Source organism: Cnephaeus nilssonii, assembly GCF_951640355.1.
Source record: "Cnephaeus nilssonii genome assembly, chromosome: 21".
Lineage (NCBI taxonomy): Eukaryota > Metazoa > Chordata > Mammalia > Chiroptera > Vespertilionidae > Cnephaeus > Cnephaeus nilssonii.
The window spans coordinates 28,318,726-28,335,513 of record NC_137092.1 but is presented as its reverse complement, the minus strand read 5'-3'; the positions used below and the strand labels follow the sequence as shown (position 1 = coordinate 28,335,513).

Genomic DNA, 16,788 nt, shown 5'->3' with positions numbered 1-16,788 from the left:
TTCAGAAATCAGTAAGGATTGGAAAAAAAAAAAAAAAGCCTGCTTTTTCGCAACGGGTTTGCAGCCAGAACACGGGGGTCGTGAAAGACTCATTTGATCATCATCATTATTGGAGACCTAGATTCCCGCAAGACTGCCTCTACTGGCATCAGATCTATAGATGTGGGGGATCGACAAGAGAACCATGGAAAAGTTGGACAAGGAGGACGCTGCTGAGATGGGGAAGGGCTGCCTGGGTCTTAGGTAAACTGAAGGTTGAATGTGAGCGTGGTATCACATTGACGGCTCCCTGTGGAAATTCGAGACCAGAAGTTATTCTATGACCATCATTGATGCCCCAGGTCACAGAGACTTCATCAAAACCATGATTACGGGCTCATCCCAGGCTGCCTGTGCCGTCCTGATTGTTGCTGCAGGTGCTGGTGAACTTGAAGCAGGCATCTCCAAGAATTGGGCACACCTGTGAGCAGGCCCTCCTGGCTTACACACTGAGTGTGAAACAGCTGATTGTTGGTGTCAACCAAATGGATTTCACTGAGCTGCCCACAGGCAGAAAGGATATGAGGAAATTGTTCAAGAAGTCAGCATCTTCATGAAGAAAATGGGCTACACCCAGACACAGTAGCATTTGTCCTAATTTCTGGTTGGAATGGCGACAACATGCTGGAGCCAAGTGCTAACCTGCCTTGGTTCGAGGGATGGAAAGTCACCCGGAAAGACGGCAATGCCAGTGGGACCCACTGCCTGAAGCTCTGGATTGCATCCTGCCACCAACTCTGCATCTGCCCCTCCAGGATGTCTACCAAGTGGGAGGCGTGGGCACGGTCCCTGTGGGCTGAGTGGAGACTGGTGTTCTCAGTGGTGGTCACTTTGCTGCAGTCAGCGTTGCAACTGAAGTGAAGTCTGATGAAACGCACCATGAAGTTTTGAGTGAAGCTCTTCCTAGGGACAGTGTGGGCTTCAGTGTCAAGAACGTGCCTGTCAAAGAAGTCGGTCGTGGCGATGTGGCTGGTGACAGCCAAAATGACCCACCCGCGGAAGCAGCTGGCTTCACAGCTCAGGTGATTATCCTGAGCCATCCAGGCCAGATCAGTGCCGGATACACACCGGCGTGGATTGTCACACAGCTCGCCTTGCTTGAAAATTTGCTGAGCTGAAGGAGAGGAGTGATCGTCATTCTGGGGAAAAGCTGGAAGATGGCCCTAAGTTTTTGAAATCTGGTGATATTGCCATCATCGATATGGTTCCTGGCAAGCCCGTGTGTGGTGAGAGTATCTCGGACTACCCCCTTCTGGGCAGTTCTGCTGTTCGTGACATGAGACAGACAGTTGCTGTGGGTGTCATCCAAGCAGTAGACAAGAAGGCAGCTGGAGCTGGCAAAGCTACGAAGTCTGCCCGGAAAGCTCAGAAGGCTAACTGAATGAATATTATCCCCAATACCTGCCACCCCCGTCTTAATCAGTCGTGGAAGAATGGTCTCAGAACTGTTTGTCTTAACTGGCCATTTAAGTTTAATAGTAAGAGACTAGTTAATGAATACAATGCGTCATAAAACCTTCAGAAGGAAAGAAGAATGTTTTGTGGACAATTTGGTGGGTTGTTTTTGTGGGCGGGGGCAGTTTTTTAAGTTATTTGTTTTTAAAATCAGTACTTTTAAAAAAAGTTTATTGATTTTAGAGAGAGAGGAAGGGAGAGTGGTGAAGAGATAGAAACATCTATGAGAAACATCAATCGGCTACCTCCTGCACGCCTTCTACTGTGGAGCCCAAACCGGGGCATGTGCCTTGACCAGGAATCGAACCATTTGTGACCTCGTGGTTCATGGGTCAACACTCAACCACTGAGCCACGCTGGCTGGGCTAAAATCAGTACATTTTAATGGAAACAACTTGACCAAGTATCTGTCACATACTTTTGAAACCCATTTTTAAAAAGTTTAATGAGGAGGAAAAAAAGAAAGAAAAATGTCTGATACAACTATTTAAACAATATCTGGTAAGTTTGAGTTCTCGGGGTAAAATCCACAATTAGGGTAGTTCACCTACACAAATTGGCAATTCGATTAATGATTGTTTGTTTATAGAAAAATAGGATAAGAGGGTGACACCTCTTAAAATTCTTCTGCAAGCAATTGAAAAGATACATTTTCTTGTTAGATTCAGGACAGATAACCTGTTTGTTGGGCAAGGAGTTAATACTCATGTTTGGCTGCAGAAGGCCTGACTATATTCTGGAACTCACACTTAGCATTAGGTCAAAAAGGTATTTTAACACATTTTTTCCTACTCTGTGGCCTGAATGTTGAAGTGAGGAATACAATGAGGAGCATTTTGAGTTTTTAAATAGTTAAATTTATATGACTTTGGTTTTGTCCCTTCCCTTGGTATGTAAACACCTGGGTGTTATGGAACTTAGGGCAAAGGTGGTCATAGGGGAATCTAATATTATTGGTGTTCCAAAGTATAATGATAACCTCTGCCACCATTAGGAGAAATGGTGGCTGTTACTTATTGTCGGTTCCTTTATGAGAGAACTGAGATAAAATGAAAGGCATTCATTGTTTCTCTCCTTTTGACTTCAGTAGGCGACAGAAGTGGAAGATAAAGTAGGAAAAAAAGTGTCATTCTGATGTCCCACAAAGGTTAATGAAGAACATGTTTCCAGAGTCAGATGTTAAATATTAAAGTGCACATCTGGTCTTGGGGCAGGCTTGAGCTGTTAGGGTTTTACAGGGTCTACAGCCGTGGTCAGCAAACTGCGGCTCGCGAGCCACATGTGACTCTTGGGCCCCTTGAGTGTGGCTCTTCCACAAAATACCACGGCCTGGGCGAGTCTATTTTGAAGAAGTGGCATTAGAAGAAGTTGAAGTCTAAAAAATTAGGCTCTCAAAAGAAATTTCAATCGTGGTACTGTTGATATTTGGCTCTGTTGACTAATGAGTTTGCCGACCACTGGTCTACAGGATGGGGCTGGACGACGTGCCGTCCAGTGGCCGGAAAGAGTAATTGAGTGTTCACTGTGGGTTCTACCTTTTTCTCCTCTATTCATGAACTGCTCTTTCTAAGGCAAAGGTAAATTCCATGCCAGCCAAAGCCTGCATTAAAACAAATCCTAAATCAGTAAATCAGTGTCATTTTTTTTTCATTTCTGAGCTTAGCTAGAGTCATATTTATAACACTTTATAGCTTGATTGAGGAACAATTGACAAATACTGCTCCTATTTAGAGGGTACGACAGTATCCATTGTGGAATGAGGACTAAGATCAAGATCATTAACACATCACCGCACAGAGTTAACTTTTTTTGTCTGTGCGGTGAGAATGCGTAAGCTCTACCCTCAGCACCTTTCAAGTATACAATACTTTATTATTAACCGTAGTCACCATGCTGTACATTAAATCCTCAGAATTTACCACCGAAAATGTGTACCCTTTGACCTACATCCCCCCCATCCCCTGCAGTGTCATCATTTTGTAGCAAGGCCAACCATTCATTGCCCCGACCACCAAAGCCAGCTTTCTCCTTGTACATCCAGTTCCGATTCCTATAGTTGGGGAAACCTATTAGTTGCTCCCTCACTGCCCTAAATATTTCCTGCCTCCCCCGGGGGCCCCCGGCTCCAACTTTTAACAAGCCCCAGAACAAAGCCTCATGCGAAGGGGATGTTCAGCAGGGCTCTGGGAAGAAGCTCCCCCCTGCCCGTGGGCCCCGGTTCCCGGCTCCATTGTGGATTAAAGTGACAGGGAGCATCTTTTACTGTCACACAAAAACCCAGAGCCTTCGTATTATCCTTGGTCCCCCGACTAGGGTTATAATAGGGTTCCGCCACAATTCCTCCAATTTTTGTTTCTCTCAAATAAAAATTTGCTGGTGCAACCACTCTCTCTCTCTCTCTGGGTGGGAGGCTAACTTTGTTTCTGATTGTCTTATTTCAGCCCACGGGGAAGTGATATTGCGCCGCTGGGCTTTTTTCCTTTTCTCTTTTCCGTCCGGCCGGGGCTGTCTCTGTTCCACAGAGCACACTTGTCACTTCTTCTGTCACCGTTAGTTAAAAGTAATTGTTATTGCAAACCCCCCTCCATGCCAGGACCGTTTTCTTTCATGGTGAAACCCACCAAGCATTCATTTTAGTCTCGGAAACTAGGAAGCTTACAGGATCAAACCCTTTTTATCTAGACCAACAGCACCCTCGGCCACGCGTTAACTAGCAGGAGTTGTTAATTACATCTCTAATTACATCTTCGTGGCTTCCGAATTTTAAAAGCAAGGAAATTAATCACTGCGTGTGTCTCCTCCAGTAAAAAATGGCAGGAGCGTATCTCCTCTAAGTTCTGTTCCCGTCGCTTATAATCAGATACTTGCACTTTCCTCTAGCCTTCCTTTCCTCTCTTTGTGGAGGGAGCCATTCCTTAGGTTCAAAGAGCCCTTCCCGTCACAGCAGGGTGAATGTTTGCCCATAAAACAAAGGCTTTACAAACATAAATCCTATAAATATGAGTCTGGGTGAGATTGTCCTGAAGATATTTCAGTAGTTGATATCACTTGGGAGAAAAAAAAAAAAAGAGAGTGAAGGCTAATTAAACATAGAGTCCTAGGACATGCCAACTTGTATTTTCTCACTTAATTTTCATAACAAACCTATGAGGCAGAAGCTACTAGTATATCTCTATAGTGGAGGAAACAGGTTCGGAAAGGATCAGTAATTTCCCCAAAAGCACATAGCCCCTCAAGCATCAGAAAGAAAACAGGATTTGAGATAGGCAGGTGGGAAAAGTAACTCACCATATTCACCCTCAATTGTGAAGTGGGTATCCAGAGGCGGTGGACAGAAAGCTGAGGCTATCGTCTTAAAAACTCCCTCCTGCCTGGCTGGCGTGGCTCAGTGGTTGAGCATCGACCTGTAAACCCGGAGATCACAGTTCGATTCCTGGTCAGGGCACATGCCCGGATTGTGGGCTCAATCCCCAGTGTAGAGTGTGCAGGAGGCAGCTAATCACTGATTCTCTCTCATAATGATGTTTCTCTCTCTGTCTCTCTCTCTGTCTTCCCACCCCCCTTCCTCTCTGAAATCAATAAAAATATTTTTTAAAAAACCAAAACAAAACTCACTCCTGGCTTCTAGAATATTTTCTTGCCATAGTTAGAAAATGAGGCATCTGCCGCTCTATTCTTACCCGAACATTCATTACCAAGGGACCTAAACTGCCTGATACAGGACTGACTACACCCAATGTGTGTCAGACCCAGACATCTGGAAGCACATTAGAATCTCCGGGGGGCTTTCTAAAGATCCCAACTCAGACCAACGAAATGAGAATTTCTGGGTCCTACGCCAGGCCCAGCAAGGCAAGGTTGAGACACTCTGGGAGGTGATTAGAGACTCACCCTTCACTTTCTTTGAGTTCCATTCCTTTTGGGTTATTTTATATTTCAGTTAATTCCTCCAAGTGACCTTGATGAACCTTTCTTTGAGGGGAATTTTGTTTTCTTTGTTTTGCAGCCTTGCCCCAAACCTCCTGGACAGTTCCGATCAGGTTGCGTGGCAAATGAAAGATTTACGGCTGCATCTTCTGTAGGCGCAGGGTTTATTCTCAAGGCCTTGTGTATTCCTCCAGTGAAAACGAATATCCCATATGAAGTTTCTCTCTGGCTCAACTTCTCCGTCAGCAATAGGCAAACACAGGCTCTCTTCCCCTCTCTTCCTTTCTCTCCCCAGCACATGCACACACAATGTGGGTACCAACTCAGCAAATTTTAGTCTGAGTTTCAACCACGCGGCTTAAGAAAAGTTTACATCTCCCCCTAGTTAACGGAAAGAACCGAAGCACACATTGGGATAATTTCAACAGAGCTCCCTCTGTAAGCCCACCCCTCTTCATCTAGAATCGCTCATACCAGAGTAGACCAAAGCAGATTCTTTTCCTTTTCGCTATCAGTAACTGGTTCCTTTTTCTCCTCCTGTGCTGGGAAGGCAGCCTGGCTCAGGAGGATCTGTGTTGAGAACTTGCACATAGAACCACGTAGTGGGCTCCATGAGCATTCATCCGGTGAAGTTGGCCTGACAGCTACAGTGTGCCACCACCCGGTTCACAGAGTGGACTGGACCCGTGACCCTCCGAGGAGCACTTAGATGGGCCACACCGAAGGACAGGGAGGGACCTTCTTTGCACAGACTAAACACAACACCAGTCCTTATTTTATTCCACCCCATGTCAAGTGAAATCAATTTCCATGTCCTACTTGGTTGAGGGATCCTCTTTGTAGAAGTGTTCCCTCCCCAAATCTCATTTTGAAAAATGATCCTGAATCCTTCCCTTCGCATCTTTGAAGTAACATTAATGGGATGCCATTGGAGCTGGGACAGAATGCAAACCTCAGAGGAAAGAATACCTTTACTTACGCTTTGTTACCACTGTTAGCTTATCCCAGTACATAGGTTGCTTTTGCTTCATGTAGTTTATGCTCCTGGATATTTGTCCCAGTACTCAAGGAAGGGTATTCATGCGTGGTGAAGATAGAATGTGCACATTGATGTGTGAATTCTGATTCTGCTACCTACGTGTGAGTGACCATGTTGGGTTGGATATTTCACCTCTAGGATCCTCATCGTCTTCATTTGAAAAATGAGAATCTTCTTCATAGAGCTGATGGAATTATTAAGGTAGATCAGCCATTTTCAAACTTTTTGGTCCTAGAACCCCTCAATTGAGAACACCATGGGTTATATTTATCACTGTTTACCACACTTGAAATTAAAACTGAGAAAATTATATCTGTTCATTTAGATAACAACCAATACTGTTAACATTTTTTTTTTAAATGAGAACTATTTTCCAACACAAAAGAATTAGTGAGAATAATGGCATTGTTTTACAGTTTTGCAAATCTCTTCAATGTCTGGATTTCCAGAAGACAGCTGGATTCCCAAATAAGCTTCTGAATTTGGTCTGGGGTACTATGTAGTCCAGGCTGAGGTACATGGGGAAAATCCAGCCTCAAGTAGATATGTAGTTGGAAAGGGAGGGGTTTTTTTAATAGCCTTATCAGTTAATTGTGGATATTCTTGGATTCAACACTAAAACTCGGTTAAGTGGTATTGTCTTAAAGGTTAGTGGTAACGGGCAGCCGGAAGCACGTGTGCGAACCGTATGTGCTCCGTTACATTAAAATCCCTTGGTCTGTTTGTACTTTGAATGACTCTTTTAGCCAAGCATGATTTTAAAAAAAGCATACACTCATCATTTAGAAAATATGGGTTCACTAAATTAGACCTTCTAGAAGTTGACTCATTTCATAAAACCACAGCACAACAATTAGTTGTTCATCTCTTGAAGTGAGAGACTGTCAAGCGCAGGACGGCAGATAGATGTTTTCCAAAATTCTAGTTTTTGCTTGCAAGCCCAATGTTATCATTGGCAACAAATATTGCCACTTGTTTTCATCAAAGGGGTAGGCTCACTTCATTCATTTAGATAACATCTGCCAGATACTCGAGTTTGAGTAGCCACAGCCTGTCTGAAGCTGTTCTTTCAAGTAAAAATGGCATTCGAAGGAAAAAGCGGCCAGTTCGGTTTGCAGCTCCAGCAACCCCGAGTGCTGTTCCTCGAAGCAGCCATCCTGCATCAGCGCGCAGCAGAAATATGCATCCTTCTCCTTCCGTCACAGGATGTCGAAGAGTCGAGGTGTAATAGAATCAATATTGTCACTCCTTCATCAGGGACATCCTTAAGTAGAATTGGCTTTCCCGCCTTTACTCTGAGTGTGCGGAAATGGAGGATAAAATGACCCTGGGACAGGTCGGTGCCACGGATTTGGTTGAATACTAAGACCCCGGGAAGTTTTAGCTTCCAGGCACCTTGACAGCTTACACCTTCTGCAAGGTAAATGTCAAGACAAGCAGTCGTATTCTGAACATGGTTTTGACCTCACCCGCTCCCAGCTGTCTACAGACCACAACGTGAGAACCACTGGGATCCAGTGGAAATGATGGAACGTATTGCCAGCCCCGAGAAGTTAGCTTTCTCTTCATTGTTTGTGGCTCGTGGACTTGGTGACTGGCTGGGCTCAGAAGCCTGGCCTTTGGGAGATTTATAACTTGATGAAATCCCACTGCAGTTCCTCCCTGGCTCACCGGAACCCAGTAGACTTTTCTCCCCCGTGGTGGTTCCCTTGGAGCTGAAAACCAGCCTTGTTTCGTGTTAGCTTCACTGCTGGCCTCTGTGTGGGAAAACCCATGCAATCCTTGCCTTTTTTTTTTTTTTTTGTATGGTGTGGAGCTAATAAAGATATTTTTATGATAATTTCCTAATCTTCTTATCAGGGGGTCTTCCCACTGGTTTGAGAGGCTCTTCAGTGGTCTGTGTATGGGCTCTGGGCTCATGAGCCCTTGAAATGTTACAGAATTTCCTGTTGTTTCCCGGGGCTGAGGGAGTCGGGAGAAGGTGGGTTGTTGGGGAGAATGAATAGCTTCAGTCAAACTCTTACTAAAGAGGGTCTGTGACCTCACCCTCGCAAAAGCAAACATTAACAAATGACAGTTTCAGACATTTTTGTGGGCTGGCATCTCCCCACTGAGGATGCATTTGCAAACACTTCTTTTTGGAAAGAGTTTTGGACGTCCCCTCCCTGGCTTCGCCCATCTTTGCTCTCCCTCCCCCTGGCACTTCTTCAAGGCCCACAGCCCTGAGCCCTTGCTTCCGTGTCACTTCGTGTCCTCTTTCCCTGGATAAAAAATGCAAGACGGCAGGGACCTCGCATCTCATTCATTTCATCTTCCGAAGTGCAAAGTCAGAGTATGGAGCCCTTGAGACGCAACCTCGGGGGGCATTTCAGGCCAGAGGATGCTCTCGGCTAAACCCGTGGGTTCCTTGGTGAGCTGGTGAGATGTGCAAACGCGGAACATTTATTTGTGCCTCAGCGGCAAGATGTGCTTTTCTCCCACCCGTGCTTCAGGCGGCTCCCGGAAGCCAAGCGCTGTCATGAAAACGGCAGCACAGCCTGCTTCCTTCCAACAGTGGGGCGCCCGTCCTGGATCCCGTGGGAGTTGTGTGGTGACAACTACTGGCTGCCGGGAGCAGGGGGAGGCTTCTGCAGCGCGATTATGCACATTCTAGAACCCGGGCTCCTGGGGCAGGCACAGAGGGGGTGGCGATGAGGTGCCGCCCTCAGGGCAGCGCCCCCAGCGGCAGAGAATGCCCCTCGTGGTGCTGGCATGTCTACGGGCCAGAAAGCCGGCTGCAGTGCCGAGCGTGCGAGTCAGACGGTGCGCTTTACAGATAGTGGCCTGATGAAAACCACATGGGGGTCCCCACCTCCAGACAATCTTTTAGGAGTTCTGTCCGTGTGGGGTTTAATTCAGTAGCTTCACAGGTTTTTTTTTAAAAAAAGCTTTCGCTTGCCCTGACCGGTTTGGCTCAGTGGCTAGAGCGTCGGCCTGCGGACTGAAAGGTCCTAGGTTCTATTCTGATCAAGGTCATGTACCTTGGTTGCAGGCACATCCCCAGTGGGGGGTGTGCAGGAGGCAGCTGATTGATGTTTCTCTCTCATCGATGTTTCTAATTCTCTCTTTCCCTCTCCCTTCCTCTCTGTAAAAAATCAATAAAGTATATTAAAAAAAAAAAAGCTTTGGCTTATCTAATGCTCATCAACTGCTACACACGCAGCAGTTGGAAAGCTCCAGTGTCCCTGTCCTTCCTGGGGAGCAGCTACTACCCCAGTGCACAGGGAGCGGGGCGTTGACCGAATTAGGAAGAGGCAGGAGAATCGCTCAGGAGCACGCTGACGAGGTGGTGTAGGGACCGATCACAGCCAGTCCTGTTGTACTCAAGGATATGCCCCCGCTTGCTGGGTTGCAGCGTTTTCAGACTTCACCTTCTGGACATTTGAATTATTGGCATAGGCAGTCTCATGTCCTGCATCCCTGGCGTCTCATAAACAATAAAGCTGTCACTCAGTCTGCAGTTTCCCGGGTGCCCCCGTCCTCCGTCTTCAGATGTCAAACCTCCACCGTGGTCTATGTCTGTCCCTCGGCAGCAGCTGAGGAAATCAGGACCTACAAGCCTTGGAGTTGCCCAGACTACTGAGTCACAGTGCAGGTGATGGGAGCAGCGGTGGTGCCCCACGCCAGGTGCACGGGCAGAGAGCATGGCGTCCCGCTCCCCGCAAAGTGCCCTTCACGCTGCCGGGGATGGTAAATGTCGGAGCGTGTGCTATTGGACCCGCTCGCTCCTCCCCAAGGACTGAATCTGGTCAAAATCTCCCCTGGGAAAACGCCACTGATCCGTGGGAGAGGAAGGTATGGGGAATCTTGGCTCTGCTTCCCGACCAGATGGCTTGGATTATTGCATGATAAAATGTGCGGCTTCCCGTGTCTGTGCCTCTCGCCACTACCGTGCCCTTTCTGTTTTTAAGGAAAGAAGGATTGTCCAAATGTGGAAGATGCAAGCAGGCATTTTACTGCAATGTGGAGTGTCAGGTAGGTGCTGGGCCAACTGGCCGGGAGGGCCTTGTTTCCGTAAACACCGGGACCCCCAGCATCCTTCTCTGGCTTGTCACGGCTCCCCCCAGCGCCCTCCTGCAGCCGGAGCTGGGAAGCCTCGTTGCGGTGTGGGGTGTGGCTGGATACCCCTGTGAGCTGACCCAGGACCCAGACAGTAACATCTGGGCGCCATTTATAGGACCAAGAAAAGGGAGCAGGAGAAGTGGGAGACACACAGGGAGAGCCACGTGGGGGCACAGGCAGATGTTTGACAGTTTGCCCCCAAGGCCACCAGCAGCCGATGGAACATGCAGAGATGACAGATGAGAAATGCTCAAGTGCTGTCTTTAAAATGTTTACATCCCTCCATCCCTCTAGCAGGCCGCACCCTCGGGCTGTTTGAACCCAGCCTGAGTCCAGCTAGACTTAGGTGAGCCCCTGGCATGGCCTTTGTACAGACAGCTGGAGGGTGGCTGGTCCGAACTTGGACTGGGACTGGGGCTGGGCGGGTTCAGGAGGCTGGCTGCGTGCAGACCACGGGCATCTGGTTTGATGGAGAAGGATCAAGGGGCCTGTAACGCGGGGATGGGAAGCGCTTGGAGGAAGTCTTGTGGGCTCCTTGCGGGTGGGGGTTTTGGGGGAGAGACAGAGTGAGAAAAACATTGATGTGAGAGAGAGACCTCGATTGGTTCCCTTCCACACGCCCTGACCAGGGCTGGGGAATCGAACCTGCAACCAAGGTACATGCCCTTGACTGGAATCGAACCCAGGACCCTTCAGTTCACAGGCCGACGCTCGATCCACGGAGCCAAACTGGCTAGGGCTCCCCAGTCAAGTTTTTTCAATGGAAACCTAAAAAACACACCCTGGGACATACGGATGCTCTTAAACAGCGGCTCCAACTGATGGAGTGACGTGGTGTCATTCACATCCCGCCCCCGACCCCCCATCTACTTCTAATCACCCACGATTTCATCTCTTTCCTTCTCCTCTCCCCGTGCAGCTGGCCTCTGAATGTCCCCAAAGAGCGATATGTAGCCATGGGAGAGGTTGCTAAGCCTTTATGTCATCTGACCGAGGCGCTCCAGCCACCGTGGGCTCTTGCCAGAAGGATGCCCGGGCTGTGCCACTGGCGAGGGCGTGTCTCCCTGGCACCCGAGGCCACACGCACAGTCCACCTCTCGGCGTCTCCAGGGCAGGCTTCCGACAGTGAGAATGTACACGGGCCCGTGGTTGAGTTTTCAGGGAGCGGGCCTTCTCTTGAAGAGGAGAGACCGGACGTTGCTCCCACCAGTTGTGGATAGAATATTCCGTGGTGAGCTGGCTGTGGCGTCGGAGACGTCGGTGAGCTCTGGGACTTCAGTGATGTGACCCAGGCCTGATAAGTCAGCTGTTTCTATATTTAACTTAAACACGTCTAGAAAAAATGACATTACATTCTGGGTCTCTAGAGAAGCAGGTAGTAAATCACATACAGTTCAGAGAATATGACCCGGACTAGCAGGTGGCCGGGATCCCAGCTCTGCAGCGCACTAGCTCTGAACTTGGCAATTCCAGGGACATCCCTCCGCCTCAGTGTCTTCAAATGTAAACAAGGACAGGAGTGCCCATTGTAGTGAATTGTCCAGGCCGAGTGACAGGTATGAAATCTATCCCAACTGACACTGTGTCCAGGGGCGAGGGCTTATGAAAAAAATAATGTTGCAATAATTCGGGCGGGACGGAAGCTCAGGCTTATGCTAAGAATAATGCATACAGCATGCTTTAGATTTAAGGGGCTTGTTGTTGTTTTTTTAACCTAAGGGAGTGGATGGATCCTGAGACCTTGAGACCACTAATGGTGTGCACCGTGTGATTGATGCTTATTATAAAACAAGTCTTCACTTCTCTGATTAGCTGTGAACTTGGCATTAATAGAGAACGTCGGGATGTGTGAGGTGCTGAGTCAGCTCTGGGTATCTTAAGCATAAGCTTCCGTCCTGTCAGCCTCCCTAGGTGGCATTATTTTAATGAATCATTGTGGTCCGTGTTGGGGTTTTAAGGTGGCTCTGCGGTTCCCCTGCCTTCAGGACCTAGTCTCCCAGATTTGCAGACTCAGAACCCCATTTATGAGCACACAGTGAGGGGTGCCCTCTCTCGGGAGGTTCACATTAATCAAACACACCAACCCGAGTGCCTGTTTATTACTTCACAACAGGCAGCCTGACGGTCTCTGCATTCTCTTCCTGTAGTCAAATTGTACAGCTGGTTAAATCCTGAAGAGCTTGCCTGGGGAGCAAGGAGCCCCAGGATGGAGGATGCAGTCCTGTGACTTTAAGCCATGTTCAAAGGCCTTGGGCCTGGGCAGCTCGCTGAGTTCAGCCTCGCAATGTGTGGAGTGTTCCCTGCTGCTTGCCCAGTTCCTGGGCCATGCACCCTCAGCCCGGGGAGCCCGTCCCCAGGTCAGTTTTCCTGTGGGTCTGCTAAGAATCTAGGGGCCAGAGGGCCCCCCTCGATGACCAGTCATAACGCCGCTCCCCAAGCCCCTGGTTTCCAGAGGTGACAGGCTGGATCTGACCTGTTCGTTTCCCTTTTGTTTCGTCTGCCTCCTCTGGTTGAAGGAGGAGGCTGACGCCCATGGCTTTCCATCCTTTAGTTCTGAAGAGCTAAGTAGGTGCAGGGCAGAGCGTTACAATGAGACAGCGCGGTCCTAGGGGTTTAATAACAGTAAGTGCAAGGGCGTCCTACGTGCTTAGGGAGGAATCGGAGGCATTTGCTCGGGGGGAAAATGTCCTCAGGATTCCGCCTGCGGGAATGTTTGGATGGGATCCACGTGGGGGCTCTGGTGCAGGAATGAAGGTGGCACAAAACAGGAGCAGGAGGAGGAAGGTGATTGAGTGATTCTCCACCTGAGAAAGCCTCGCCCTCCCTGGGCCTCCTTCCCAGGTGGGCCCCACCCGCCCGCAGGCCTCAGGGGGGCCCCACCACACCACAGGGTGAGGTTGGAATGAAGGCGATCAGGTTCAGCCCAAGTAGATAAAACGACGCCCATACTGGTTGAGTGACCTGCCTGACGTCACGCAGTGCATACGAAGGGCTAGAGGAGGCCTGTCACCCCTTCCCAACACTCTGTGGGAATGCTGAGGGCCCCCTAGGGCCGTGGTCGGCAAACTGTGGCTCTTTGGCCCCTTGAGTGTGGCTCTTCTACAAAATACCACGGCCTGGGCGAGTCTATTTTGAAGAAGTGGCGTTAGAAGAAGTTAAGTTGAAAAAAATTGGCTCTCAAAAGAAATTTCAATCGTTGTACTGTCGATATTTGGCTCTGTCGACTAATGAGTTTGCCGACCACTGCCCTAGGGAAAAAGGCGCCATGGGAACAGGTTACAGAAACAGAAGTGGGCTTTTCATGGACGTGTGCATTCTCCCCAGACCCTTCCCTGTAACCTCGGCGTGTTAGGATTCTGCTGTATTTTCTACAGTTTGGCTGTACCCTGTCCCATTGACTTTCTCCTCCTCCTCCACTTGGCTCAGTGTGATCCTGCCAGAGGGAAGATTTTTCATTGATGAGGCATAAAAGGGTAATGGGGGGGAAATACAAAAGAAACAGAACCTGCTTTTTAGTTAGGCTTGTGTTGTAACCTGTGTGTTTTCATGAACGACATTTGTTTTTATAAATATGCCTGGAAAGCTCAGTGTAGTCTTCCCTCACTCAGACGTCCCTAAACGGCACCAGGACATGTTTAAGAGACTCGCTTTAGAAAGCCGGTGGTTTTAGAGGAATCATTGGGGTGTAGAACTTTCTGGGTTGTTATTTCTTAACATTAACAAGCAGAAAAAAAACGAAAAAAACCCTGTTTGTGTTGTATACATGGAGGTGATGGGGTTATGAGTGCTTTTGAAAGTAAGAAGGGGCATGCCCTGGCTTAGATAAGAAAATTTTTAAAAAGCACATGTGAGGAGCATGTGACTAAAGATGTGAGAAAGCCCTTGATTTTTGTCAACTGGAAAAAAACCCTGGAGTGTAGAAAATGAGTCAGACATGCTCCCATGACCTGTCGTGGTTCTGGGTGATTAGTGAATGGGCCGGAGTCATGGGTTCCATCTTGGTTAAGTTCCCTTAGGTCTCCCAGACCTAGGAAACATCGTAAACTGAGCCACTTATTTTTAAATAATATTTAGAAACCTTTTCTACATGTTTTACACGGGAAAAAATCTGTGTATGAGTGGCCGAGTGCATCCCTACAATCACTCTTTTTACGGGGAATACAGAACAGAGCATGTGTCTTCGGGGTGGGGGTTCAGCAGCGTGGGTCACCTCCCCGTGAGATGGTCCTGCTTCCGTTTGCTCTCGAAGGGAATGGAAAGTGTGTGACATCTGCTCACTAGTCCACATTGTAGGAAAGCGCATATATGTGCGTATAAGCGGCCTGTGTCTGTTTTGAAGGCGCCATGAGAACTAGAGAGACACCAAATGCAAGCGTTAGAGAGGGGGACTTGGCGATAAAATCCGGGTCTCCTGAGCCAGGAAGACAGTGTATCCTCTGCTCTGCAGAAAACTGGCTGGCTGAGCAGTCCCTCTTCCAGGCTTGGAAATGCTGGTGCACCGCGAGACAGTTTAGCAACTCTTCCTGCCTCTTTAAGCACTTTTGTCCGTGCACAAAAAGGTAAGCCGTGCAGAGCAGGTGGCACGTTGGCTCAAAATGAAAGAGAAGTTTAAAAGGTACAAAAAGAGCCCATGTCTTACTTTTATGTGGATTGACTTGTTTGAGTTGAGCGCACTGGTAATCTGTGCTTCCTGTAGCAAACTCAGAAAGTCCAGTCTGAAAGCTCAGGAAGAGTCTCTACAATCTTACCTTTCCTGAGAAAATCACTGGTGATGCTTTGCTTTACGCCTTTTGGAATCCTTCCTATGCATGTATTTTTACTGTATATTATTTTTTTCTGGAAAATGGGATCCGAGTTTACATACAAATTTTTATGAAGATTGCAATCCGGGCAGGAGTACTAGCTTGGATTTAGAAGGGAAAAAAATGGATAAAAGGTTTTAGAGAAACTGACCAAAAAATGTTTTAAAAAACACAAAGGGTTGCAGAACTACTTTGTGTACAAAGAAGCTGCTAATACAAAAATAAATAAATAAGTAAAAGGCTAGCCTAATTTTCCCCCAGTTTTGTCCAGTCTGATTGTTTATAACCGTATGTGCAAAACGAGGGCAACTTGCCTCTGTCGGGTTCTCTAAGATAATGTCGTCATCACCTTCCTACAGAAAGTGAAAACGTTATGATTCTGATTAATTTCCCTTGATGAAACTTACGTGATTCTGCGCTTCCTGGAGGCAGGCCATCTCTGTGCTTTAACTGCTGTGTGGGACAGTATCACGTTACGGGCGCTCTTGCTTTTATCTGGTGTCCTGATAAAGGCATAAACGACGTAAAGTCAAAGACTTCGTCTCCCATCCCTGCCTCTAGGGTCAGTTGCAGAGCTCATTGAATGAATGAATGAATGAATGAATGAACGAACGAACCCATAAATGAACAGTTACCCTGCCGTGAGGGCACTGTGTGCCAGGCACTGTCCTGAGTGCTTCCTGTGGATGAGCTGGTTGGACCCTCACACGCCCCTTTCCGGTGACGTGAATGCCTGATTATCCTTGGAAGGCCCTGCATTTCTTGGTAGGCCTCAAGCTTTGTACCTGATTAGCACTGTTGGAAGGTGTAAAACCGTAGACTCAGGCTTCTGGACCTGCTAAGTAACTTAAGAATCATGTTATTTACGGCCGAGGATACGGACGCAAAGGGATTAAGAGGCCTGTCTGGCGTCATCTCGCTGCTTCCCTGTAGAGTGGGCATAAGAATGCAGGCTTCAGTCCGGCCGTGTGGCTCAGTGGTTGAGCATCGACCTATGAACCAGGAGGTCATGCACAGTTTGATTCTTGGTCAAGGGCATGTGCCCGGGTTGTGGTCTCAATCCCCAGTAGGGGGCATGCAGGAGGCAGCCGATCTATGATTCTCATCATTGCTATTTCTATCTCTCTCCCTCTCCCTTCCTCTCTGAAATCAATAAAATTACATTTTTTTAAAAAAAAGAATTTAGGTTTCCCGACCCCCCAACCAGCGTCCTACCTGACAGCACTCTGCTCTCCTCCCCCCAGAGGGCTCCTTGTGGGTAGACTCGCTTCCCTTTGAGGGCATTTACATCAGTTAAGTGTCAACATTGCGTGCTGTTTATATTCACATTCACTTGGTACCAAGTATATGAATAAACAATGAACAACTCAAATGAAGAAACATCAGTATTAAACTTCTTTCTCCCAGGAGCTCGTTGTGGTTAAA

At 47.9% G+C, this 16,788-nt stretch overlaps 1 protein-coding gene across 1 annotated transcript in view; it reads left to right on the top strand.

Annotated features, from left to right (window-relative positions):
• Positions 1 to 16,788, top strand: part of SMYD2 (SET and MYND domain containing 2) — a 48,866-nt gene that overhangs the window by 11,688 nt on the left and 20,390 nt on the right. Inside the window, exon 2 of the mRNA XM_079761921.1 lies at positions 10,411 to 10,474. Within this exon, the coding sequence (XP_079618047.1) occupies positions 10,411 to 10,474 (64 nt within the window). The remainder of the gene's footprint in view (positions 1 to 10,410; positions 10,475 to 16,788) is intronic.